Consider the following 27,289-nt stretch of genomic DNA (forward strand, 5'->3'; position numbering starts at 1 on the left):
TTGCGAAATTGTTTGGAACTAAGTTTTATTATTCCCTGTATATACCCTGGCAGCCAATTGAGGTTTGAAAACCCTTCACTGAGCTGGAGGGGTGTGTGGGATTTTTTTTGGCAGAAAGATTTGTTTAGATGTTTAAGTGTGTACCATGGTTTTTTGTTTAACTGTAGCCAAATTGGACTCCCAAGCTAGTCCAGGTGGGTTCCCTGACCGATCTAATTTACCAAAGTTTGCTGAGAGGCAACAAAAAGAATCTGAAGATCATCTGGAGGAAAAGCAAAATGAAGAGCCAGGTAAAATGCATGGAATCTGCACGCACCTCATTTTTGCTTTTTAAGAAGCATCTTGGGTATAATAGGCAATTGAGTAATTAGATGTGTGGATGATTTCAACTGGGCTGATGTGCAATGCATTGTTAGAATGCAACTTGTTATTTCTGGTGAAGTGGCCTTAATAATAAGTTCTCTTATCCTTTTCAAATGCTGTTTGATCTGAACATTTTTTGATAATCTGTAGTATTTTACTCTTGTCCTAGACATTAATATTTTTATTGAAAACAGTTGCTCATCTGTTTTTCCAGAGTTGTCTTTCCTTTGCTAAGGAATGTATTTCAAAAGTTCAGTTTAATGTCAGAGAAATGTATGCCATATACATCCTGAAATGCTCTTTCTTCGCAAAACATCCACGAAAACAGAGAAGTTAACAGTTAAACATGAGAACCCCAGAGTCCCGCCCAGCTTCCCCATGTCATGTGTAAGTGGCGGCAAGCAGCAATCCCACCCCCCCCACCGGCAAAACAAAAAATATACCCACTACCGAGTGCAAGTGATAGCAAAGACGCAGACCTTGCAGTTACCCCAAAGGCTATCGCAATTCATCCGGCATTCGGCAACCCACAGGTTCTCTCTCCCTAATAAGGGAGAAGGAGGTGTACCCCATTTTCACAGCGAGCGGGAGACATAACAACCTGCTGGTTTACAACGTTAAAAGTCCGTTACGTTGCTTTTTATGAGCTGTGTGCCTGAAGATCGCAAAGATCTCGGGTCTTCGGGGCCACAGTGAAAGGTTTTCCTGCCTCCCTGATGACACACGAGTCTTCCGCCATGACACCAACTTTTGATCCGCCTGTCTCCAGAGCCCCGAGATTTTAGGCTTCCAAACACTGGGCCCCCTCTCAGGCTGACCCCTTGGTGTGCCAAACAACGGCCAGTCTTGAAACCCCAAGAACGAGTCCCATTCGTGTAAAGAACTGAAGTCTGTGTGTAACTCCAGGTCAGGGTCGTCAAAAGAACCCTGAAAGGGAAAAATAAAGATATTAAAGATAGAAATAGAGCTGTTTCCGAAGATGCAAGCAAAGGAGTTGCCGTTTAGTGCCATCTTAACTCTACCTTCACCAATTTAGGAAATTATGACATTTGAAGGTCAGTTGCCTTTGTGATGTGTTGTTGGAACCAGTCTGAATAAAAATATTCTTGATCTGCTGTTTAATTATTTACTATGTTCTTCAGTTACATTAGTGGACACTGATGTTGAAGCTGTTAATATTGGGCGGTGATTTTGGAAAAGGAGGCCAGAGAGAGGTAGTTGAAGGGAAATGTCTTACGTGGAAAACCTGGTGCCATAAAGTTGGTCCAGTTTATCTCTTAGAAACCACCTTGTATTTAGGACAGGCTTGAGTCCAGATGGAGAGTCTTGAGCCAAAATGGTGACCGTCTATTTCCTCCACACTTGTTGCCTGACCTTCTGAGTTCCTCCTGCGTCTTTTTTGCTTACATTTAGGGCAAGAGTGTTGTGAGGTACAAGTTGAGGAAGAGATTTCATACTAAAATGCTTATTTTTTTCATCTATTTTTCCCCCTAGAAAGAAGACCAAAAACATCAACTAGAGATCCTTCACTGGTAGTGGCTTTTGTTTGCAAGGTAAGTGTTTTCTCTCAGTTTTATACCAGAGATCTTTTCCTTCAGTTATGAGGTAGCACTGGAAAAGTTGTGGTAGTCCTCAGAATGGGAAAAAAGATAATGAAACTAATGTAACAAAAGAGTCTTTAATTAGGCAGCAGAGATTTCTGGCAGCGTAACCGGAAGCGATAGTTTTTTTTTGTATTATGCATCTGGTTGCTGTAATCTGGAGCAGGAAGGATGGGTGGAAGCAGATTTACTGCCACTTTCAAAAGAAAAGTGGATAGAAATTGGAAAAGGAGAGTGTTCAGGGTTGTGGGGAAGGGGGAGAGAGGTGGAATTAATCAAATGACTTTTTCACAGGGCCAGCATCAAGAGAGTGTGCCTAGTATACTTAATTATTCATCAATTCTAAATACCGCTTCAGGCAATGATTAGAGGGGCAGAAAGGTCCTTGACTCAGCAATTAAACTCTGTTCATTTGCAGCTTCATCCTAAAAAAGGCAACTTTCTTGTTACGAAGGCAAAGGAGCTTGGTCTACCAGTGTAAGTAGCAAGGATTTTATTTTCAGTATCTTTATTCATTTAGTCTCTGAAGTGCTGAAGGAAAATTTGCTATTACAACAAAATTAAGACCACATGATTTTCACTAAAACAATGATTTTCAAAAATTTGTGATATATAGCAAATCAATCACACCTGGAAAGGCAAGATGGCACATTGTTTTTGATTGGTAACTTTTAGTATCACTGTTATTGCACTGAAAATACTCTAAGCATATCCTTGCGGGTAGGTTTGCAGGATCTGTTGGGGAGGGTGTAAACTAATTTGGCAGGGGGGTGGGAGTGAGGGTGATAGGGCTGAGGATGGGGCAATTTGTATACAAGTAGATACATTGTGTAGAGAGACTGTGAGGAAGGACAGGTAGATGAATAGGGCACAGTTGCAGTCAGTAGGTTAAGAGGAAGCATAACGTGGCAAAATCGAAAAGGGTGAGGAATACAAGACTGTTATATTTGGATGTACGCACTATATGGAAAAAGGTAGATGGTCTTGCAGCACAGGAGATTGGCAGGTACGGCATCGTGGGCATCACTGAGTCGTGGCTGAAGAAAGATCATTGTTGAGAGCTTAACATCCAATGATACATCTTGTATCGAACGTACAAGGAGGTAGGCAGAAGTGATGAATGGCCTTAGTTGGTTTAAAAAAAAATTAAATCAAATCCTTATAAAGAGATGACAGGATCAGAAGATGTAGAATCCTTGCAAGTAGAGTTAAGAAACTGCAAGGATACAAAGACTTTGATGGGAGTTGTATACAGGTCTCCAAATATTAATCAGGATATACAATACAAATTATAACGGGCAATAGAAAAGTCATGTAAAAAGGTAATGTTATGATAGTAATGAGAGGTTTCAATATGCGGGTAGATTGGGGAAATCCAAGTTGGTGCTGGATCCCAAGAGATGGAATTTGCAGAATGTCAATGAGATGGCATTTTAGAGCATCTTGTTGTTGAGTCCACTACGGGAAAGGCAATTCTGGATTGCGTGTTGGGTAATGAACTAGATTTGATTGAGGAGCTTAAGGTAAAGGAACACTTAGGAGGCAGTGATCATAATATGGTAAGAGTTTACCCTGCAGTTTGAGAGAAAGAGAAGATAATCAGATGTATCAGTATTACAAGCAGCAAAGAGAACTACAGAGGCATGAGAGGGGAGCTGGCCAAAGTTGATTGCAGGAGAACACTATCAGGGGTGATGGCGGAATAAAAATGGCTGGGGTTTCTGTGGGAATTCACAAGGTGCAGTATAGATGCATCTCAAAGATGAAGAACTATTCCAAAGTCCAGGATGAGGCAACTGTAGTTGACAAGGGAAGTCAAAGCATAAAAGCAAATGAGAAGGTGCACAATAGCACAAAAATTAGTGGGAAGTTAGAAGGCAACTAAAAAAGTCTTGAGGAGAGAAAAGATGAAATATGAAGGTAAGCTTACCGATAATATTAAAGATGATAGTAAAAGTTCTTTGTTATTATATAAAAAGTAAAAGAGGTGAGAGTGGATATCGGACCACTGGAAAATGACACTGGGGAAATGGTAATGGGGGACATATGAACTTGAGTATTTTGCGTCAGTCTTCACTGTGGAAGACACAAACAGAATACCAGAAATTCGACTGTATCGGGGTAGAAGTGAGTGTCTCTGCTATTACTAAGGATGAGGTACTTGGGAATTTGAAAGGTATGAAGGTAGATAGTAACTGGGGACCTGGTGGACTACACCAAAGGGTTCTGAAAGAGGTCGCTGAAGAGGTTGTGGAGGCATTAGTAGTGATCTTTCAAGAATCACTGGAATGGTTTTGGAGGACTCAAAAATTACAAATGTCACTTCATTCTTTAAAAAGGGAAGGAAGCAGAAGAAAGGAAGTTACAGGCCAGGTAGCACGACTTCAGTGGTTGGCAAGATGTCCATTATTAAGGATGAGGTTTCGGGGTACTTGGAGGTGCACGATAATGCAGGCCAAAGTCAGCATGGGGAAATCTTGCTTGACAAATCTGTTGGAATTCTTTGAGGAAATAACATTTAATGTTCCAGGCTGATCCATGTGGCTGATTGGCTGACCAAATGGTTGTGTAGCTAAGTGATGAGGCCTTGTGGATGCATGGGCTGGGTGATGTGAGAGCAAGCCTCAGTCACAAAGTTCCTCTGACAACCTTTGACAAAACGGCATGACTTCCCATCCAGTTTTTTGAGTGTGTTCCAATATAATTGATGTCAAAAACATGAAATCCTAAAAGTTAAATTGATGAAGGTAATGGACTTGTTGCACTTAAAAATAAGCTTTAGAAAAAGTCACCTCCCTTTCCTTCATCACCATTGAATAGGCTTTTGGATCTTAGGCCAAGTCTAGCCAGGGGCTTTGTCTGAGCTGATTTCCTAGTGTATCTCAGCAAGTTGCTTCTCTGCTGTTGGATTCCAGTGGCGGGAAAAGACTGCCAGAGCACATCTATCAGGTCTGTAGAATCAGTCTTTGGACAAGCTGGTGAGCACTTGAGTAATTGCTGGAAGTCTTGAGACTAAACTGCAAATGGAATTGGGCATTATCTGGGCCACTGAGGAATGTGAATAAGTATGTAGTCAGAGTGGAGATTCTAAAGGGGCATTTATATAGAGGAAAGGGGAGGGTGTAACCGAATACCCTACAGAGCTTTGTCCTGGTAATGTGAGGCATGATCATTGGAAAAAGGAATATTTACGAGTACTCCAAATGTCCAGTGGTACCAGTGCAGATTGAAATCAGACTTGCAGGGTTCAGGCTGGGATATCGAAATCAAAGGGAACTACTTAAAGTGCTTATTCTTGTTTCCAATATTATTGTTATCTGACTGTGTTGATATTTCCACCAAGGAGTCCAGGAGGCTGTCATCATCTTTGTAAGATTAAGTCTTCTGACATGTTTTCATTGATAATATCTGTAAAATGGAACAAAAGATTTTTAATATTATGGCTTCAAAATTTTTTTTCTTGCTTATTTACCATTTTTTGTGGGCTTATTTCACTATTTTTGTTTCAGGGGCACCTCAGCCATTGGTCCAATTGTTGCTGCCTTGAAAGCAGGAAGCAGCGTAGTGTTTGAAGGGAAGGAGGTAATATCTATCAAATCTAATTGGATTCATGAGCATTATTTACTTGTATAGGCAATGTCACATATTTGTCAGCTTAGCAAGGTTAAAATGAGAGACACAAGAGGCAAGCAACATGGAAGACATGTACTGCTTCTGATACGCATTTCATCAGGGTATGTTTACTATTTCTGTCCGAGCAAAACCACTTAAATTGCAAATGACTTGTTTTTCGATTATGTAGAACTTCATGATAAGGGAGAATCTTGGAGTGAATTGAATAGTTCAATTAATTCATTGGTATTAGTTTGCTGAGGGTCTGAGATACTGCCGTCATTAATTTTAATGCAGAATTAGATGCGTGTACAGAGTTACAGTCCCCTCAGGTTCTTTGTTAAAGTTAGCAGAAGTGGAGATCAAACTTGGTGTGTATCATGGGCATACTTTGGATCAATGTCTTGCAAACCTTGGATTGTGGAAGAAGCTGGAGGAACAAATGTTGGCCTTTATAGATGTAAGGCTATAGGGGGAGGAGGTGTGCTGATGTAAACCATGTAAAGCAGTTCCTTAAATCTTGTTTAGCAAGTAGATGAAATTTTGTGCGTTTTGTTTTGATCAACAAAGTTCTTTGAATTCCAGTTTGTTTGCTTAATACAGTCAGTTAATCATCTATCCATTCTTAATCATGGGATTATTACAGCAAAGGAGACTGTTTTACTATTTGCTTCATTGTTTGGGGCATTGGACATAAAGGTAGAAGGTTATGTTGCAACTGTATTAAAAAAAACTTAGGCTACATTTGGAGCATTGTGAGCAGTTGTGATTGTTGCATTACAGAAAAGACGTGGAGGCTTTGGAGAGGGTGCAGACCTAGTTCACCAGGACATTGCCTGGTTTAGAGACTTCATTTCATGTGTTCATTCATCCTTCCCTCTCTCTGCCCATCCACCCACCTATTTAACACTAGCCTACAATGACCTATTAACTGGAATGTCTGGGGGTTGTGGAAGGAAACCGGAGCACCCAGAAGAAACACAGGCAGTTCCTGGGGAGAACGTACAAACTCCTCACAGAATTCAGTACTGAACTCCAGAACGCCCTGAACTGTAAAAGCGTTCCACTAAACGCTATGCTACTGTTACTAACTTTGTTTTCTCTGCAATGTCTGAGGGGCAGCATGATTTAAATTTAACAAATTGACAGTTATATACAGGAGAGAGAGAGTGTCAATTTTTTTTCCCCCAAGATGGATATGGAAAAACCAAGAGCGGTATATTTAAGGGAGATTTACAAGGCAAGTGTTTTTAATGCGGAGTGATAGGTGCCTGGAACCCATTTCCAGGGAAGGTGGTGGAAGCAGATATGTTAGCAATGTTTGAGAGGTATTTAGACAGGTATGTGAATAGACAGGGAATGGAGTGACAAAGACAAATAGGGTTACTTTTAAATTGGCATCATGGTTGGCACTGATACTATGTGCCGAATGGCCTATTTCTGTGTTGTACTATCCTATGTTGTATATGTCCAAGTTGATTCCATGAAGCAGCCTAGATCTAGTTCTCTTGCTCTTCCCCAGAGTGCAGATTACTTTGAGTGCCTATCCAATTAACTTTTGATAGCTTTGACTGAATTTCTATTAATTTTACAGATGGTAAGTTCCAGATTACGGTGTACTCCCTCGTATCTTTTATCCATCTTTTTAAATTAGTGCCCCACTTCTTGAAGCAGTTATCAATGGGAAGAGTTTATCTCAATTTTTATCCTCTCGAAATCCATCATGATCTTGTCCATTTTAAGATAACTTGTTAATCTTTGCTGCAAGGAGAATAACCCCAACTGCAGTCAATTCTTTGCAGCCCATAAATCTCTTGTATCCTCCCTAATACCTTTGTCAGTTTGAACATTTGGTGGCCAGGTTTAGATACAATACTCCAGTTATGTTCCACCCAGTGCTTTTATAAAAACATAACCTCCCAGCTTTGTCTTTGATGCCTCTATTAATGAAGTTTTTGATCCCTTCTGCATTATCAGTAAACTCTGGATATTTCTTGCCATAATCAAAGATGAATGCAAAAATACTATCCTTGCGCATTTTTAATAAATGTGCAATTTGGACTACATATTCTTTCCTTGATCTATCTGCCAAAATAGGTCCTTCCCCCTAAAGATGAGTTCTTGTTTTTCCAAACTCTTTTGTGCTCATCCAAGTCCAGATACCATTTCCTTTGATGTCTCTAGCCCCTTAGATCTTATTTAGTCTCCAATAAGATTTGTTTGTATTAAATCTCATAGGTCACTGTCAGTCATGTCTACAAGACCATGTCCTCTTATATTATTTTCTTTCTTGCTTATCTCATCTTCTCAATTTTTTCATTTATGAGCATATCCATCTTATTAATTATCATCAAAGACTGTGGTATTAATAAGGAACAGCTAAGAGCATTGCTGTGTTCAATCCTCCAGTCCAGAAAGCCACTGCTCATTGTATTCTCTGCTTTCTGTTCTTGAGGCAGTTTCTTGTCATTGCTAACATTGACCTCTTCATGGACCTCAATTGCATCAGCTGGCCTTTCAGGTGCAATTTTCATCAACTGCCTTCTAAAAGTCCATATAGATGTAGTTTCTACTACATCTGATACTTCGACAAACTTTGTTAATTTTTTTTTAAGTGACAATTGGGTTTTCAAATGTCATATGGCTTTAACAAATCTGCAATGGCAGCTTTTTATTAATTCCACTGAGGGCCTTTTCAGTTTTTCCTGTGATTGTTTCTGAAATAACCCTCCTCTTTGTGCATTTCTTTTCTGAATTCTGTTACATTTCAAAGCTGGAATCAATCCTTATTTAAACCTGCTGTAGACTTAACACTTTTCCAAACCCACCTTGTTGGGGTGTGGTGGATAATTGCCAGAGGGTGATGCTGTTTGGAGTGCATGCAAGGTTAATCTGCTGCTTGCACTTTAGTGCTGTCTGTATATATTGCAGATCCGGCCTGAAGAGGTTTGCACGCCTGCTGATCCGGGGCCTACTTTCCTTGTGCTGGAATGTCCCAGTAAGGAGTTTATTCATCCTATGTGTGAGAATGAACAGCTCCAAAAGTGAGTTAAACACTGACTTCTAATCATTTGTCAGTAAATGTAAGTGGCTTGCTCTGTTTGGAGAAACTATAACATGTATGAACTCGGATGCTTCTAAACATGAAAAAGTTGAGGTAAGACAATAAGAATTAGATCATGGAGATTGTTCTGCTAATCAATTGTGAATTTTTTCAAACCCATTCTTAAACCTCCCCATAAACATTAACTCCATAAGACCATGAGATGTAGGAGCAAATTTGGGCCGTTCGGCCCATCAGGTCTGCTCCACCATTCGATCATGGCTGATTTATTATCCCTCTAACCCCACTCTTGTGCCTTTTTCTTGTTTTGATGCCCACACTAATCAAGAACCTGTCAACCTCTGCTTTAAATATACCCAATGATTTGGCTAAAGAAATTATCATTTCTGTTCTAAGTGATGTAATGCAATTGAGGCTGTGCCCTCCAGTCCTAGACTCCCCCATTATTGGAAACATCCATTCAATGCCCACTCTATTTAGGCCTTTCACTATTTGATAGGATTCAGTAAGATCCCTACCATCATTCTTCTAAATTCTAGGCCCAGAACTGTCAAACACTCCTCATACGTTAACCCTTTCATTCCTTTGATAATTCTCATGAGCCTCCTCTAGACCCTCTCCAATGCCATCATGTTTTTCAGATAAGGGGGCCAAAATTGCTCACAATACACCAAATGTGGTCTGATTAAGGCCTTGTAATGCCTCAGCATAACTTCCTTGCTTTTGTATTGTAGTTGTCTTGAAATGAATGCTGACATCGCATTTGCTGTCCTTACTACTGACATTCTGAATTTGATCACATAAGAGGCCCAGAGACATCAAGTGCTACTCGTACATTAACCCTTTTCTACACTATTCTGACCGATTGAGGTTACAGAGGAACGCGGAAGGGGCTGAGGAGAACTCAGTGGGGATCAGGGAGGAGGAGATTGGCAGTATATGAACAACATGGTGTGGAAAGTTTGATGCAGGCAATTGGAAAGTTCTTGGAGACAAAGTGTGAGATTTAAGTGGTCAGAGACATCGAAAGAAGTGGCATCTGTTAATGGGATTGGGTGAGCATGGAAGACTTAAAGGAAATGGGAACTCACCTTAAAGAAGGAGGACTGTGCTTCTCAGGCACAAATGGACCAGGACATGATATTCAGACTAAAGGTTTCTTCTGCAGTTGGGGTGTACACCACATAGACACAGTAGAAAATCAGCTGAATAGTGGCAATCATGTTATACACATCATTGTCACTGCATTTGGCCCATGGCATCTGCACATATTCTTGTCATAGTTCTATAATGTGGAGAAGTGGGCATACCAAGCACCTGATCCGTTAGAAACTGGGTTTTGATTAAATTTTATAATTCTGTTAGGTAAGGCACAAAAACACAGAAATGTGATAGAATTTTCAGCTCAGCCTTTGTATTTTAGTCATCCCAAAGTGTGCCATTTCGCACATTATTGTACTCTTTCTTAATCCAGTGGATATCCAGCTTAACGAGTGTCCTTTGTGGAAGTTTTTCACATGGTTCTCAAAAGCCCTCAAACATATAAATATTGTACCGCTTTTATCTGCGAAGTTAGTGGTGATGTAATTTTAATAAATCCATTCAGACTGCCATCGATTTATAGAGTCATCAATGTGTTATGGAGTTGTACTGCATAGAAGCATGCCTTTTAACCTACTAGTGCCTGCGAGCCAAGGTGCTTTCCTGAGTTGGTCCCATTTGCATGTATTTGGCCCCTTTACCTCTTAAACCTTTCCTATCCATCCACCTGTCCAAATTTTTTTTCAATGTTGTAATTAGAGCTGCAGATATCACTTCATTTGACAACTTCTTCCATGCTCCCACTGTATAGAAAATTCTGTCTCTCTGGTCCCATATAAATTTTTCCCCATTCACCTTAACTGTTGTCCAGTAGTTTTAGACTCCCTTATTCTGGTGGATCATGGGGGTGAAAGATTGACCATCCATTTATCTCTATCCATTATGCATTGTTAAATCTCTAACGTTACACTCTGCCTCCTTCGCTCTATTGAAAACAGTCCCAGCCCACCTTGCCTCCCCTTATCGCTCGAAGTCCTTCCATTCCACCCTTTCTAGCTTAATCACAAACTTTTCACATGATGGCAACCAGACCCGCACACCATATTCTAGGTACAGTCTCACCAATGTCATGTGCTGTTGTCATATGATTTTCTAACCCTTGTGTTCAGTGTCTCATTCAATGAAGGCAAGCATGCCATATGCTACTTCACTATCTTGTCTACCTGTGTCATCACTTTGGGGGAACTCTGTGCTTGTATCCCTTGGTCACTGTGCTATCTATGACACTCATCAGGGCTGTATTGTTCAATGTTTGTGTCTTGCCCTGCTTTAATTTCCCACACGATTCCAACTGAAGTGGTTTACCCCATGCCCCTCAGTTTTACCCCTTTTCATAGAACATAGAATAGTACAGCACAGTACAGGCCCTTCGGCCCACATTGTTGTGCCGACCCTCAAACCCTGCCTCCCATATAACCCCCCACCTTAAATTCCTCCATATACCTGTCTAGTAGTCTCTTAAATTTCACTAGTGTATCTGCCTCCACCACTGACTCAGGCAGTGTATTCCACGCACCAACCACTCTCTGTGTAAAAAAACCTTCCTCTAATATCCCCCTTGAACTTCCCACCCCTCACCTTAATGCCTTTCTTAGGTGTGAGTAAATGTTGGCAAACTTCCATTTCTCAAGCATAATTGGCATGCAGTGAAAACAAAGATTGCAATAAATTATGTTTATCTCTTCATTTAAACTGCAGGAACATTGAATGCAGAGCATAATTTACCAACTTTTAATGAAGCTAACTCTTCAGTATTGATTACTGTTTCATCTGAACATACAAAATAGGAACAGGACTAGGCCATCTTGTCCCCTCAAGCCTATTCCGTCGTTCACTTTGATCATTACTAATCTGGCCATGGATTTGGCTCTATCTACCTGCCTTTTCTCCATAATCCTCCATTCCTCTGTTACGCAAAAATCTATCTAACTGCATCTTAAATATATTTAATGAGGCAGCTTCTACTGCTTCCCTTGGCAGAGAATTCCACAGATCCACTACTCCTCTGGGGGAGAAACAGTCTCTCCTCCTTAATCTATTCTGAATTCCAGTGAGTATAGTCCCAAGTGACTCAATCTCTCCTCATAAACTAACACCCTCATTTCTGGAATCTCCCTGGTAAATCTCTGACCCGCCTCCAAAGCCAGTATATCCTCCAAGCAGATTTTCTCTTGTTTGTGATATCCTTCCTCAAGTAAGGAGATCAGAGCTGCATACAGTACTCCAGGTACGATCACTCCAGTATTCTGTACAGTTGCAGCATAATATGCCTGCTCTTAAATTCAATCTCTCCTGCAATGAAGGCCAATATTCCATTTGCCTTCTTGATAACCAGTTACACCTGCAAACCAGTCTTATTTGTAACTGCTCTCTCTTGTCTTAGAATATATCCATCCAGAAACAGATGCTTTGTTTCCTCTTAATATTTGCCAGGGGTGCATCCTTGCTCAGCAAAGGGAAGTGGAAAAATTGTACATGTCCTTTGCCAGTATATCCCTGTTGCTTTGATTACCTCCCCTGTGAGAACTATCTAATGTTTGGAAACTTTCTCTTGAAGTATCTTGCAAATGCCATGTTGTTTTATTCCAACTGATTGATACCTAGGCGAATACTTGATTTAAACAATGTTCTCTGCCATCTTTTGACCTTATTAAAATTGTATTTATTACAGGTATCAGGCTGGAGGAAGTGAAAGCCCCACAGCATTAGTTGTCCACATGGTGCCTGAGCCGGTTTTAGCAGATAACGTTTATAAATCGTGGATGGCAAGGTGATTGAATTCTGTGAAGCTTGCTACATAGTTACAACTGCAGTATATTATGTTGCTGAATGGAGTTGCTCAGTATAGAAACAAATATCAAGGCAGAAGTTGCCTTGGGGATGAACTGCTGAACTGAGCTTTTTTATTTCCTCATTAAATTCTTCCCGTTAATGGTTAGGCCTGCTTAGACTACTGCAGGGGTCCCCAACCTCTTTTGCACCGCGGACCAGTTTAATATTGACCATATTCGTGCCAGCGGGGGGGGGGTTGTTAATCATGACCGGAATATAGGTGATAAGTCAACTATAAGTCACTTATAAGTGGCTAATAAATTCAATTTCGTTTCTAAAAGGGTTTATCTAATGATTTAATATTAAACACACGGCGCATATTTTCCTCGCATGAATATAGTGATAAGTCAATAGCATCATAACATTTTAAGTAACGTTTGGATATTAAACAGCGCATATTTTCCTCGTATGAACATATAAAATCATTGCAACACACCAATATCAGTGAATCAGTGGGAGCCCTGTGCTTGTTTCCCTGCAACAAGACGGTCCCATCAAGGGGTGATGGGAGACAGAGATACTGGAAGGGGGTTCCTTAGGTCCAGTCTATTCCGCTTTGCAGAGATATGATGTTGGAAATGGAAGCAGCGTTTTCAGTGCTTTCGTGGCTATTTCAGGATATTCAGCCTTGACTTTGATCCAGAATGCCAGCAGAGATGTTATGTCAAAGATACTTTTCAGACAGCTGTCATTTGCAATCTCGAGGAGTTGATCATCTTCCCGTGTTGACGTGGATGACGCGTGCGTAATGACCTCGCGTGCGTTCAAGTCCAACAGTGGGTGTGCCGGAATGAGGAGCAGGGTTACCAGATTGGCTTTTCTGCTGCCGAATTCCAGAAATCTGGCTTTTCCTCCCAATTTGGTTGGCGTCAAAAAATTCATTTGGCTTCTTGGCTTTCCCCTGGCTTTTTTACAGTCTAAAACTATCTGCACGAAAATTATATACCATCCTTTTTCGAAAACATTTTCCTTTAAGAAAAGTGTTTTTTGGTCAGTTACATTTGGCAATATTTCTGCTGCCAAGTGTCTGGGCAAGAAGGTGCCAACCGGCAAGTCGTTAACACGGCCACATCACCAAATCATATCATTTCCTCGCAGCCCAGCAGCACAAGCTCTGCGACCTGGTACCAGTCTGTGGCCCGGTGGTTGGGGACCACTGGACTACTGCAATGTGTCACCAGTATCGTGTCTTTGTTATTGTTCTAGGTCTTGGAATATGAAGCTCAGTATATACAGTATTTTGTGTTCAGAGTGATAAGTATTTTATATTCAAAAGAATTGAACATGCACAGTTACAATAGGTGTTTGTTTCTGAAATGCTCATGGTGCAACGTGTTGATGAATTAGTGGCGATTTGGAATTTTTCTCCGGAAATACTGGTTTAAAAATGCTCGGCGTTGATTTGATAGTTTGGCTCAGTTAATAGTGAATTAACTTCAGAATTACATGTTCAGATTTGAATTTGTCTGAAAGATTTGGTTGTAAATTGCATTGTATATCAGGGGTTCCCAAATGGTTTTTGTGCCATTGGCCCGTACTATTAACCGGGGTGGGAAGGGGGGTGGGGGGTTCCATGGACCCCAGGTTGGGAACTGAGTAATAATGGTACTGAGAATGATGGTCAGTGACTAGAGTGGTGTTTCACAGGGGTTGGTGTTGGGACCATTTTCTTTTCATGTTTTACGTCAATGATTTAGATGGTGGATTTGATAGCTTGTGGCCATATTTGCAGATGATACCAAGATAGATGGAGGGGCAGGTAGTGTTGAGAAAGCAAGGTTTCTGCAAAAGGACTTTGACAGATTAGGAGAATGGACAATGAAGTAGAGATGGAACATAGTATAGGAAAGTGTATGGTCAAACATTTTGATAAAAGGAATATAGAGTTAGACCATTTTTCTAAAAGGAGCAAATTCAGAAATCAAGACGTGCAGAGGTACATGGGAGTCAGTCCTCTTGCAGGATTCCATAAAGATTAATTTGCAGGTTGAGGCAGTGATAAGGAAGGCAAAGGGGTTAGAATATAAAAGCTAGAATGTGATACTGAGACTATAAGGCATTGGTCAGACCACATGAAGTTTTGTGAGTAATTTTGGGCCCCTTTTTTTTTAAAAAAAAAAGGATGTGTTGGCATTGGCAAAGGTCCAGAGGAGGTTCACAAGAATTAATCTGGGAATGAAAAGTTTAGCATATGAGGAGTGCTTGGCTCTGAGTTTGTACTTGCTGGAGTTAGGGGGTCTCATTGAAACCTATTGAGTATTAAAAGAAGTAGACAGATTGGATATGGACGGAATGTTTTCTATAGTGGGGAAGAGGGCGAAGCCTCAGAATAGAAAGATGTCCCTTTAGAACAGAGATGAAGACACCTTTTTTGGCGAGAGGGTAGCAAATCTGGGATTCACTGCTGTAGATGAGTGTGGGGGCAGTATATTTAAAGTGGCGGTTGATAGTTTCTGGATTATTAAGGGCTTAAGGTTAAGGAGAATGGGATTGAAAGGGATAGTAAATCAGCCATGATGGAATGGTGGAACAAATTTGATCCTGTCTTCTGGTCTTGCAGGCTAACATTTTCTTGTTGTTTGTGGGATCTTGCTGTACCTGTATCACTATATTTGCATGGAATTGGTTTAATGTGAAAGCATGCTGTGCAATATTTGGAAGTTGAGTCTTTTTTTGATCAGTAGTCTTGTATATTATGAATTTGGTTCCAGCACTTGAATAATTCTTGCATTATATCATAGTCATTCAGCTTTTGTGATTATGCATGTTTCTTTCCCATGGTCATTTCAACCTCTTGTACTTTAATCTAACCACAGGTTTGGGCCCACCACAGAGCATCTAATCCTCAATGAAAATAATCAAACAATCCACAATCTGCGCAGCCATAAGATCCAGACGCAGCTAAACCTTATCCATTCGGAGATCTTCCCCCTACTAAAAACCTTTCAGACCAAGGTAGGGGTCTGATTTATTGCTTGATTGACATAACTCATTACAGTGGTGCTACTCTGCTTTACAAAGTGGCTGAAATTTTCATGTAATTTCTTTAGGGAGATATTGTCGTTGTGAAAAATGAAAAGAATCAGGTTTGCTATCACTCATACAAATCTCACAACCTTTGTCAGTGATAAACTGGATTCTAATTCTGAACATGAGTTTATATCAGTAATGTGAGCCTAGAAGCAAATAATGTCAAACTTAGAGTAGAGAGAGGGGATTTAAAATCAGTATGGGGAATTATATCTAAATTAGGACCTTGATTTAAATATTGCTGTGGTTTGCTTGAGCAACATAATGGTGGATATGGTTGAAATGAAAAAGTATGATATTATATTGAGGTTCACCAAACTGGAACAGATTATTTACTTCAATAGACCATCTCAATGACTCAGTTAATAGGAATGAAATGTCATTAGCACAATCTACTAAACAACTGTTGTGAGTACACCAAGTTTCCAGAGTTTTAGAGGCATGTCTTTTTGGCATATGCTGTTTTTAAAATCTTTATTATAGGCCTTTTTTTCATTAATGAGAAATAGTATTATAACAAATCCTTGAGCAATATCCAGAACAGCAAACAGAAAGATTGCAGCAGAGCAGACATAAAGTGATGTCTCTGTTTTTATGAGTGCTGCCTGTTTTCTATTTAAAAAAAAAAAATCACTCCTGCTTTGCGTAGGTCACTGGACCAGGCACTGAATGTTATTTTTATCAGCATTGGCCCATGTTACTCTGCTCTTGATATTAATTCTGTAAAGTTCAAAAGAACCAAATTTGATAAGAGAAGTTCATTGAGGAAAATGCTGTATCATTCTTCCAGCTTGTGAAACTGAGGATGACTCTCACAGTTTTTACTGACTGCTCACACTAAAAATATCCAAAAATATTTTGGACAGTCTATGTTGGAGCCGGAATGTGTGGTGGCACTCACGGGCTATCCATAGCACATCCTTAGGCTGTGTTGGTTGTTAACGCAAATGGCGCATTCCACTGAATGTTTCAGTGTACATGTGATAAATAAATGAATTTAAATCTGAATGTTGTCACTAATTCACAACCAAGTGAAACAGTAATGAATGAGCAGAGTTAACTTCCTTGTAGTTTCAGGATGAACCTTCCACACACTCTGTGCCTGCTGTTCGAGGTCACTGCCTGCTGAAGTATCAACTAAGACCCAAATTTGAATGGCAAAGGTCAGTTCATGTAAGTTAGGTATACTTACTCTGGTTATTTACCAGAACTGATGATGTAAAAACGTAATGTACAATCTGTTGAAAACCAGTGACTTCTGAACTTGTCACATCCCTCAATAGCATTTCGATTAACAATTGTCCATGTGTCTAAATCAGACACCAATACATCTTAAGCAGAATACCAAAGGAGCAATTTAATTAAAGAGTGGCTAAAATTTTGGACTGAGGGCCATATGTAGTGGGGGGAGGAGCACTGATAGAATATAGCAGAGGCTAGACAAGTGCGTGAGGGGGAAAGGAATGGAAGGTTGTAACGAAGTAGTTAGAGCAATAATGGAGCATGTTTTATGCTATTCATTCTATCTAATGCATTTTTTAGCAGTAGTAAGCAGTGTGGCTCATCATGGTATGCTCATTCTTTGTCAGAACGATCTAAATTTAAATCACTGCACTGGTTTCCTCTAACATCCTGTATGTTCCTTTAAGAAATGCAAAACAGGAGAAAACTTAATGCAATGATTTCTGTACAAATAAATCCAATCAATAACTTAAGTATTAAGTTAGCAAGGGGTGAATGTAAGTACCAGCCAGTGCTTTCAAATAACTGTTAAGATTGCACGGAATCTGAAGAATGTGGCTGGTTGTGCCTAAGTATTAGATTGCATTTAATCCAGGTTGAGGTGAATTATGCACAATGGATTCTACCTTGACTGGTTAAATTAATCTAGGTGTAGTTTGGTCAAATGTGGATCCATTTGGGGTTGAGAAAGAAAATAAATTAGCTATGATCAAATGGTGGAGTCAACTCAATGGGCCAAATGGCCTAATTCTGCTCCTGTATCTTATAGTATAACTGGGTAAGTTTAACAATACAGTATACTGAGTTGAGTTCAGTGTTGTGTTAAGGATCACTAATATTGCTTCGATTGAAATCTTTTGGTTTGCTTTACCGTTGTTAGTCAATCTCTGATCAGTTTTCCTTCTAACTCTGGAGATGTTAGTATTTATGTGATTCCATCTTCATTCTTGAGAACTGCAATCATTTTTTCCCTTAAATAAAATTTTGTAGGTACTGAAAATCTGAGTTACGAACAGAAAGCATTGGAAATACTCAGCAGGTCAGCAGTATGTGGTGAAAGAGAAACTGAGTTAATGCTTCATTTTGGTTCATCAGTTCTAAAGAAACAACATGAACCTGAAGTTTTAATACTGTATTTCTCTCCATGTAGTGTTTTATAGTTCCTCTCCAGAAGTTTAGCTTTCTTCCGGAAATTATAGCTAGATTCTTTTTCCCCATAAAACTGTTAAGATGAAATGTAAAAAAGAATGTTTGTGTCCAGGTACAGATCAAACATTAAAGCTGTAATTGGTAAAGTGATGTATTATTCTCACGTGTAGTAAGGTACAGTGAAAAAACCTTATTTTGCTTGTCATCCACAAAGATAATTTTAAAACTTAAGTATATTGAGGTTCTTTAACAGGCAAAAGAAGAGCAAAATTCAGAATATAATACAGGTACAGAAAATGTGCAGTACAGGTCAATGTGAAGGTGTAAGGGCCATGATGAGGGAGATGGTGAGGTAAAGAGTTCAACTTTATTTTGAGAGAGGATTGTTCTGTTGTATTATAACAGCAGTACAGAAGCTGTCATTGAACCTGTTGGTGTGTGTTTTCAGCTTTTTGTATTGCCTGCTCGATAGAAGGGGGGGGGGAGAAGAGTGAATGACGGGATGGGAGGGGTCTTTGACTATGCTGGCTGCTTTCCCAAGACACTGAGCATTGCAGATTTGAGTCCATGGAAGGGTACAGGTATTATCATTCCCAGGCTGCCAACGCCTTGTATAAATGTTAATGCTTATTCCTCGACTTGCCAAAATTCTTATTTCAGCTACTGTGTTTTACAAGGAATCTACATTATGAGCTGAAATGTACAAATGAGAATGGCCATTTTGCAAGATGGCATCTTAGGCTGTCAGAGATTGGGTGTGTGATTATTCATCGTCTTCTATACTGGTTTCATAGCATCAAAGAGGTTTAGGATTATTGCAAATCTTGGCTTGCGCCTATTGAAGGATGAAGAGAGTAGTTAATTGGAAATAAAGGAGCAGCAAAGAATCCACTTCTATTCTGGTATTCAGACAAATACGTGATGTGATCTTGTTTCAATAATAAGGAATATAAAATGTTGCCCTGTCTTTGTTTCTGACCAGGCTTTATAATGGGAACACTGTGCCAGCAGGAGATCATTTCTGTCCTGGAGAGTTAGCCAGTGAGGATGGGGACTAAATGTTCTATGTTGAGATCCCAGTGTTATCTGTACACGTGTCTCGGCCCATTGAGTGTGCTCTGCCATTCCATTACTGCTGATTTATTATCGTTCTCAACCCCATTCTCCTGCCTCCTGTAACACTTACTAATCGAGAACCTACCAACCTCTGATTTACCCAATGACTTGGCCTCCACAGCCAGATGTGGCGATGAATTACACAGGTTCACCACCCTCTGGCTCAAGAAATCTGTTTTAAATGGGCATCCTTTTATTCTGAGATTGTGCCCTCTGGTCCTGGACTGCCTCACTATAGGCAACATCCTCATCCTCTCCACGCCCACACAGTCTAGGCCTTTCAATATTCAAAAGGTGTCAATAAGATTCCCCCCTCATTCTAAGCTCCAGCGAGTACAGGCTCTAGAGCCATCACATGCTCCTCAAAGTTAACCCTTTCATTCCCTGAATAAGTCTCATGAACCTCTGGACCTTTGATGCCAACTCATCTATCCCTAGATAACACAGCTATCCTGCACTTGGTTACGGAGTTAAACAGTAATTTGGGATCAGGTTGGTGGATTGTAGACTGTTGTCAGAGAGTAGGATTATTGAGTCTGTGGATTGAACGGCCTATTTCTGTGTTGTACCTCTGTCTCTTTGACATTGCTGCAGAAGGTGAAAAGGGTTGCCAGCTTAGTACTGTCCATGATCCAACTGGTGATTGAGATTTTTTTTCTTCCACATTGGAATGTGGGAAGAATAAAATGTGATGACTAGATTATGCTGGTTGGTGGGGGGGTACAGACTGGGTGCTCTAAATGACCATTTTCTGTGCTCTGGCTTATTAGTTTTAAGTAACACTTCATCCACTTTGCTCAAGCAGGGATGCTGTAGTTGTTGCTGACACAGAAGAATTTATTAAAGAAGCGATGGAAATCCCAGGCTTCAGGGAGGAAGTTGAAGAATGTAAACAAGTATTGGCTGCAAACCCTGCTCTCCCATCAGGTAAACCATTGCAAACATTGGGCTACTTTTAATTAGTAAAGAAAGTGTCTGGTTTAAAATGTTTGGCCTTGTTTATTTTTAAACTGGTGTGTTGTTCTTAATCTGGGCTGTACCTGAACTGTGTTGGACTAATTAAATGCTTAGCTGCTTTAATGTTTCTCCACCTTCAGATCAGATCAAATGGCCTCGCTTTTAGGCTAGCTCATTTGCTTTCGATCTAGGAAAGTAACTGCAGTTCCTAAACAATATTACCAAGTGCTACTTCCTCAAGAATAAAATTAGGTTTTCCTGGTGTATTGCGAACTCTTCTCAGGATTGGTTTTCCCATTCTGCTGGTAGTTTCCCCCCACCCCCTGCAGGAAACTTAGCTCTTGAGACCAGGTGGAGGATGTTGTTTTAAAAATTTAGAATAACTGCAGAGGTTGTACTACTTTCTAAAGTTTCTGCTGACCAAACTGCTGGGCTGCTGTAACACTGCTACTCCAGTTGTAACACTACCAAACAACTTCAGGGCATTAGCTAATCTAAAATTTAAAAAAAAAAGTAGAAGTAAAATATATGATCAGAGTGCATACATGTCACAGCATACAACCCTGAGATTCTTTTTTTCCTGCAGGCATACTCAACCAATCTATAGAATAGTAACCGTAAACAGGATCAATGAAAGAGCAAGAGCATAGAAGGCAACAAATTGTGCAAATGTAAATATAAATAAATACTTTAGCCAGAGGGTGGTGAATTTGTGGCCATGAGCGGCTGTGGAGACCAAGTCATTGGGTGCATTTAGGCAGAGATAGATGGGTTCTTGACTAGCCAGGGCATCTAAGGGTAAGGGGCGAAGGTAGGGGAGAGAGGATGACTAGAAGAATTGGATCAGCCCATGATTGAATGGTGGAGCAGACTTGATGGGTGGAATGGCCTGCTTCTGCTCCTATATCTTATGGTTTTATAAGAGGGCATGAAATAATGTGATAGTCTTTAAAGTGAGAGTATTGGTTGTGGGAACATCTCAGTAGATGTGTGTAGTTATCCTCTTTTATTCAAGAGCCTGATTGTTGAGGGGTAGTAATTGTTCTTGAACCTGGTGGTGCAAGTCCTGAGGTACCTGTACCTTCTACTTGATGGTAGCAGTGAGAAAAGTCTGGGGCCTGGGTAGTGAGGATCTTTGATAATGGATGCTGCTTTTCTGTGACAGCATTCATATAGTTGTGCTCAGTGGTTGGGAGGGCTTTACCTGTAATTAATTAATTAATGGCCTTAATTAGCTAATTCCCTTTACAGAGATGCATAAGATCATACTGAGCCTGCTGATTAACATTGTCCATCATCAGCACTTTTGCATTTAATGATCTTTTATTTTCCATCCAATCACTGACTTATCTTTTCTTCCCTTCTCTTTCTTAGTCTGTTGTCTGTTAGATTTCTGACTTCGTCTAGTTTTGAACAAGTGTCATCCATCTGAAACATTAACATTCTTCAAAGATGCTTCCTGATTCTGCCCTCCCCCTCACCCTAAGTATTTCTGCATTTCCTGTTCATAAGATCAGAAGAGCATAGTGGCACAGCTGTTGAGTTTAATCCTGACCTTGTGCCTTTGTGAAATTCAACATACACCCTGGGACCATAATAGAGTTTATTCCTGACCTTGTGCCTTTGCAAAGTTCAACATTCACCCTGGGACCATAATAGTTTCCTCCAATTGCTCCTGCTTCCTCCCATGCGTCAAAGATGTGTGCGTTGGTATGTTAATTAGCCACAAAAAATTGCCTGTACTGTAAAGTGGGTGGTAGAATTAGTGGTCTGTGCAGACTCTGGACTGAAGAGCCTGTTTCTGTGCTGTACATCTGTGTCTCTTTGGGGAGATGACTTTACAGGGTAAGTTAACAGGAGTAAGATTATTTGGTGAGCTGACACAGACCTGATGACTGAAAGGCAGCTTTGTAAGAATGTAAGGAAGTATTTTAAATATTTGCCATCTGCATTATTAGTGTTGTGTTATGGTTTACATTATGATATTTGTGTTATATGTAAAAGAAAACATTGATATGTTTTGTAACTGTTCAGATTCACTGGCCATAGATACTGGGTTATGAGTTATCTTTGACTTGTATTACCAGGGAATATGGAGAAATATCCAGAAGTGGTTTTTCTTGGAACTGGTTCTGCGATCCCGATGAAGATCCGAAATGTTAGCTCCATCATTCTAAATGTAGAGTGAGTCTCTTTTTATTGATTGTGGAGCCTTTATTCAAAAGTAATGCTGTCAGTATAGAAGGAAGCTTTCTGTGTGAATTGACAAGATTCGCATTTGTGCTTTGCATTTCATGCTTTAATTTCTCAACTTTTAAGCCAGGTTTTAATGATTTTTCTAGTGATCTCCTAATGCAGCTTGGTGCCAAATTTTGCTTGGTGTGTAAGATGGTTAAGGATGTTTTGTTTTCTTAAAGGCGCTATTTAATACATTCACACATCTAAATTTTCAAAATAATATGTTGTTTGTCCACACTAAGGACTTTGCTTTAAAATAAAATCCAGTAAAGTTTTTCATTGAAAAGAATTGTACTGGTGATCTGAAGAAAACAGTACAAAGTTAAGCCATTTCTCTGGAAGACTATAAGATGAGGAAAGGAATTGTGGTCATGTTACAGGAATCTACCACTCTTAGTAACTTTTGTTTTACACTATTAGCTCTACACGATCTATATTGTTGGACTGTGGTGAAGGTACCTTTGGACAACTCTGTCGCCACTATGGTAATGATGTGGACAGGGTCCTCTGTAATCTGTCAATCATCTTTGTGTCCCACATGCATGCTGATCATCACACAGTGAGTATTTTTAATTCCACGTATTTAATACTCCAGTTCAGTAGAATTATCCCCCCCCTGCCCCCCCTCCACACACACACACATCTTAAGAAGTATTAATACTTAAAACCGGGGTTCTCAACCTTTTTTAATACCATGGGCAAATACCATTAAGCAAGGGGTCAATGGAGCCCAGGTTGGGAACCCCTGACTTATTTAATTGAACACATGTAGACCATAGCTTTGAAGTCTATGGGTGGTGTGCTGGAAAATGGGATTAGTATGGGTCAGTACTCAGTGGCCAGCATGAGAACCTGTTTGCATGTTGTATGACTACTTCTCCATTCTGTTCTTTGAGCTTTTAATGTGTAAGATGCCAACCTAAATAGTTATAAGTGAGCTTGGCAATAATGTGAATATATTGTTGAGATTGAGATGTAGTAGCTCGGATTAGGAGCATTACTGGCACGTGTAACATTCCTATGATTGATTTATTTTGAAAATGAGTCCACTACTAATGAGATGCAAGTAAATGCTTCACCAGAATATAATTGTCAATGCAATGGAAATCACAAAGGGTGTAATTCCCAATAAATTCCTTTTGTCTGCTGTTTGTATTAAATTCCTGCATAGATTGTATGTGGTTGTGGACATTCTATATATGAGCAGACATTGAGGAGAAGTGCATTTTGAAGTTGTAGTTGTGTTGTGTAATTCCAGTGCACTTGTTTCGATATATTGTTTCCATAGTAATATCTTAATGTGTTGCAGGGCTTAATAAATGTATTGTTGGAACGGGAAAGGGCTCTGGTAAGTTGAATTAATATTTTTAACGTTTGCATTTTTAATATATTAACACATGCACAACTGAAGATTGAGTAAAAATGAATGTAGGAACTGGTTAGGCAGCACCTGTGGGGAGAGAAAATGTTTTAGGTTGATGACCTCTCAATGAAATTCTGAAAAGTACAAGGTTGGTTTTAAGATTCAGAGTGTTGCGGAGGTGAAGAAGAGAGAACCATAGGAAAGGCTGTAATGGGCGGGGGGGGGGTGGGGGGGAGAGAGAGAAAAAAACCAAGTGAATTAAAGTCCTTAAGGTGTGAATGAAGAAACAGAGGTCATTCTGGAGATGAGTGATAAATGCTGAATAATCACCCAAAATTCTCAGATGAAAATCTGAAACATTGAAAATCTAAAATAAAAATCTTAATGATATTGCTTATCTGAAATATTGGAATTGATGTTGAATCCAGAAGGCCATAATGTTTCTGGTCAGAGCTGAGCTGGGTCTTGCACTGAAAGTTCGATCAGTTCGGTACTGGAGGCAGAAGATAAAAATCAAACTGGGAGACTGGAGTCGTGGAGCCACATTCTCAGACTGGATGTATCGCCCCTGTTGTATGAGAAATCACTGAGTGCTGCATACAAAATTGAAAGGACTAGACTTAAATATCTCCTTAATGAAAAGAAACTACTTGATCTCCTTTGGGACGGAGAGGGAAGAAGTAGGACGACAATTCCTATGCTTCGTATTGTGGGAAGGAGAATTTGTATTAGATGGGGAGTGAATCAGAAGGTTCTGGATGAAACAGACCCTCAAGAATGTTGATACTGGCATTGCATTGAAGGTGTAGGAAGTTGAGGTGGATGAGTGCAGAATGAGAGGAATGTGGTGAGGGCAGATGTGTGAGAAGTGGACTGGAAATGAATGAGGACCCTGTTGACAGTGATGGCGGGGTTCCACAGTTGAGGAAAAAAGTCACTGGATGGGATTATCAGGACAAAGGTTTACAGAGTGGAGTTCGTGTGGGTAGCAGAGTGTGTGGTGAGTGTAGGAGAGGTCGGTGTGTTGGAGTCCATAGACCTTTCGTGGTTGCTTGTTGTTGGCTTGTTCTTGAAATGGAGGTGGTGCTTAAGGTAGCTGGAATAGACTTGATCCCCTATGATTACCGGTCATGTGCATGTCCTTAAGACATTAGGTAAGCAGGTAACTTGCTTTCAGTGTACAATATTGATTCAAAGTGCTGCTGCGTTCATTACAAGCTTTGGTGCTCTGCGATTAATCAGAGGCATGACAAACTATGTTCTTACAATTAAATTCTCTAATGTCTAATGTAAAGCATTCCAATACTTCCAAACATTGAGTCATCTGTTCTTTTCACAAAAGTGGCATGATACTTTGTATTTTCAATTTCTCATGTCTACGTACTTTTGTTAATACAACAGTTTATCATTTTACTAGTTGTTTATTTGGCACATTCCTAACTGTGTACTGGAATCTCTTGGGCAGTTCTGATGCTGGGAATAATCCGTTAGGAAATTGGTGCCAATATATTCAATTCATGGTTCTGATGGTTCTCATTCATTTGTACATTCTTTTGTATTCTGAGGCCAATCTTGATGTGTATGCTCAATCGATATGTAGGTCCTGTTCTTTGAGTCCTGCTCAGTATTAATCTTGAGTGGCTGTGTAACTCTCACCTTCACCATGGTGTCATGTGAGTTATCACCAGTGTTCTCTGCCGTCTGATTTGTCCTGAGCAAACCTTTGCAACTCCTTTCATAGGACCAATAATTTAAGGAACTGAATTTACAGAGTAGAGCTGCAATTATAAATGGCACACCAAAGAAGGTCTGTCAGCAAATTGTACTGTGCAAGCTCTAGCTAACCAGTCTTCCAATACCATTTCCCTGTAATCCTGGATTCAGGGTCTAGTGGCCACACTTTCATACGAATCTCCCAGAATAAAAATGCCTGAATCCTTTAGTATCTTCAAGCAATGATTATGAATCCTATTGCCTTTGTTTCTGTATTTTCTGGCCCCTCTTTATTTGAAATGTTTCTGTCAAATCCTTGTTGCTGTAAGAACAGCCCCAGTTTCTCACCTGTCTCTCGTTAATTGACCTCCTTGTTATTTGCTACAGTTTGGTGCTATCAGTAGTGAGATTTGTGTGGATTTGAAGTTCAAAACTGACTCCAGCACAAGTACCACACACAATGCTGGAGGAACTCAGCAGGCCAGGGAGTAGCTATGGAAAAAAGTACAGTCATCGTTTTGCTCTGAAGCCCTTCGGCAGCACAAGTATTCTTTTTTTCTAATTGGTTTGACTGTTGAAATGAATTTAACAATCTTACCCAAGAAGTTGTTTAAGTATGAAATCAATTATTGATTGAGGAATGGAAGACACATAACATCAGGCAAAATTCCTTAACCTAGTGAAAGCACTCATTCTGAACCCAAATGCTTCATGAGATTAGGACAAATATAGCACATGTAGGTGGGTCCCCTTGGGCTTCCATTAGGTAGCCAGGTTCTACATCAGCAAACTTTGCAGGTATTCATGTACTCCCAAGGTTCTGTCACTGTTTTAATGATCCCATTTCTGAGTTCTGGGAATATATTCTGCATGCTTCTCCCTTATCCAACTGCAGCTGATGACCACTACCCACCCTGCTTCCTAAGCCTTTGTTCCTTCACATTGCTGCCACCCTGAGATATTGTCAGTTTACAGCTATTTCATTTTGATCCTCGTTGCCATCTCTTCTGTTTTCAGGCTGCTCTGGGTGAGGCCTTTAGCCCAGTTATACTTGTGGGCCCGACACAGATCATGAACTGGTTGAAACAGTACCATGATCATTGCCAGGAGATCCTACACCATATCAAGTGAGTCTGTTTTTGGAGAATAAACATGTTTACTGAGCTTTATTTTCTTTAGAAGAAGTTGGGATAGGTCAGTGGTTACGCGAGGGTGAGGAATAAGGGACAGAAAAATAGCTCAATTCTTTCCTTCTGCAAAGGGAGGGAGAAGCAAAATTGTGTGGAACAATTAAATGTAATTCTTAATCTTTGCTTAGACCCTCATTCCTGATGAAATATTCTGAGCTGTAGCCATCATCTTTGCTCACATAATCTCATTATGGGAGTGACCACACTTGGGAATGCTCTTCCCTGAGTGAAATAGACTTTAAGGTCCTGGAGCTGTGAAGGATGCCATCTAAATAAAAATCTTTATAAGTGTAGCAGCTCTCCAGGTTTATTGCTTATATGGGTCAAAAATTTTTGGTGCATCGTGTTTTCAGCATTTAATAGTATTGAGTGTAACTTTTGATTACCTGTGCTACCTTTAACGAGACTTGTAATTTCCTTCATGAGATAATTGATTGTCCATTGAGAAGTTCTCTCTCAAGATTCAATTGATGCCCATTTTAACTTCAGTAAGGACACTGTTACAGTTTTCCAGAAAGTAAATATGGTACTTTATCAATCATTAGTATGATCTTCATCTGAGAACTGGATGATTGGGATAGGGTGGAGTAAGCACATCACTTTCTGCTTGGTGCATGTCCTCAAATAGTGTTGTATACCGATCACATCCTCATCTCATCAATCACAGGTATTCCTGGAATTAGAACGTTTTAAATCGTATAACATTCTAATATTTTTA

At 40.0% G+C, this 27,289-nt stretch overlaps 1 protein-coding gene across 1 annotated transcript in view; it reads left to right on the forward strand.

Moving 5' to 3' along the window:
• Positions 1 to 27,289, forward strand: part of elac2 (elaC ribonuclease Z 2) — a 56,123-nt gene that overhangs the window by 14,179 nt on the left and 14,655 nt on the right. The window contains exons 7-19 of the mRNA XM_072242111.1: positions 168 to 290; positions 1,858 to 1,916; positions 2,383 to 2,441; positions 5,474 to 5,546; positions 8,508 to 8,620; positions 12,413 to 12,511; positions 15,390 to 15,528; positions 16,675 to 16,766; positions 19,916 to 20,037; positions 22,155 to 22,251; positions 22,726 to 22,864; positions 23,615 to 23,653; positions 26,399 to 26,508. Of these exons, the coding sequence (XP_072098212.1) occupies positions 168 to 290; positions 1,858 to 1,916; positions 2,383 to 2,441; positions 5,474 to 5,546; positions 8,508 to 8,620; positions 12,413 to 12,511; positions 15,390 to 15,528; positions 16,675 to 16,766; positions 19,916 to 20,037; positions 22,155 to 22,251; positions 22,726 to 22,864; positions 23,615 to 23,653; positions 26,399 to 26,508 (1,264 nt within the window). The remainder of the gene's footprint in view (positions 1 to 167; positions 291 to 1,857; positions 1,917 to 2,382; positions 2,442 to 5,473; positions 5,547 to 8,507; positions 8,621 to 12,412; positions 12,512 to 15,389; positions 15,529 to 16,674; positions 16,767 to 19,915; positions 20,038 to 22,154; positions 22,252 to 22,725; positions 22,865 to 23,614; positions 23,654 to 26,398; positions 26,509 to 27,289) is intronic.

The sequence above is a fragment of the Mobula birostris genome, chromosome 24 (genome assembly GCF_030028105.1).
Source record: "Mobula birostris isolate sMobBir1 chromosome 24, sMobBir1.hap1, whole genome shotgun sequence".
NCBI classification, from domain to species: domain Eukaryota; kingdom Metazoa; phylum Chordata; class Chondrichthyes; order Myliobatiformes; family Myliobatidae; genus Mobula; species Mobula birostris.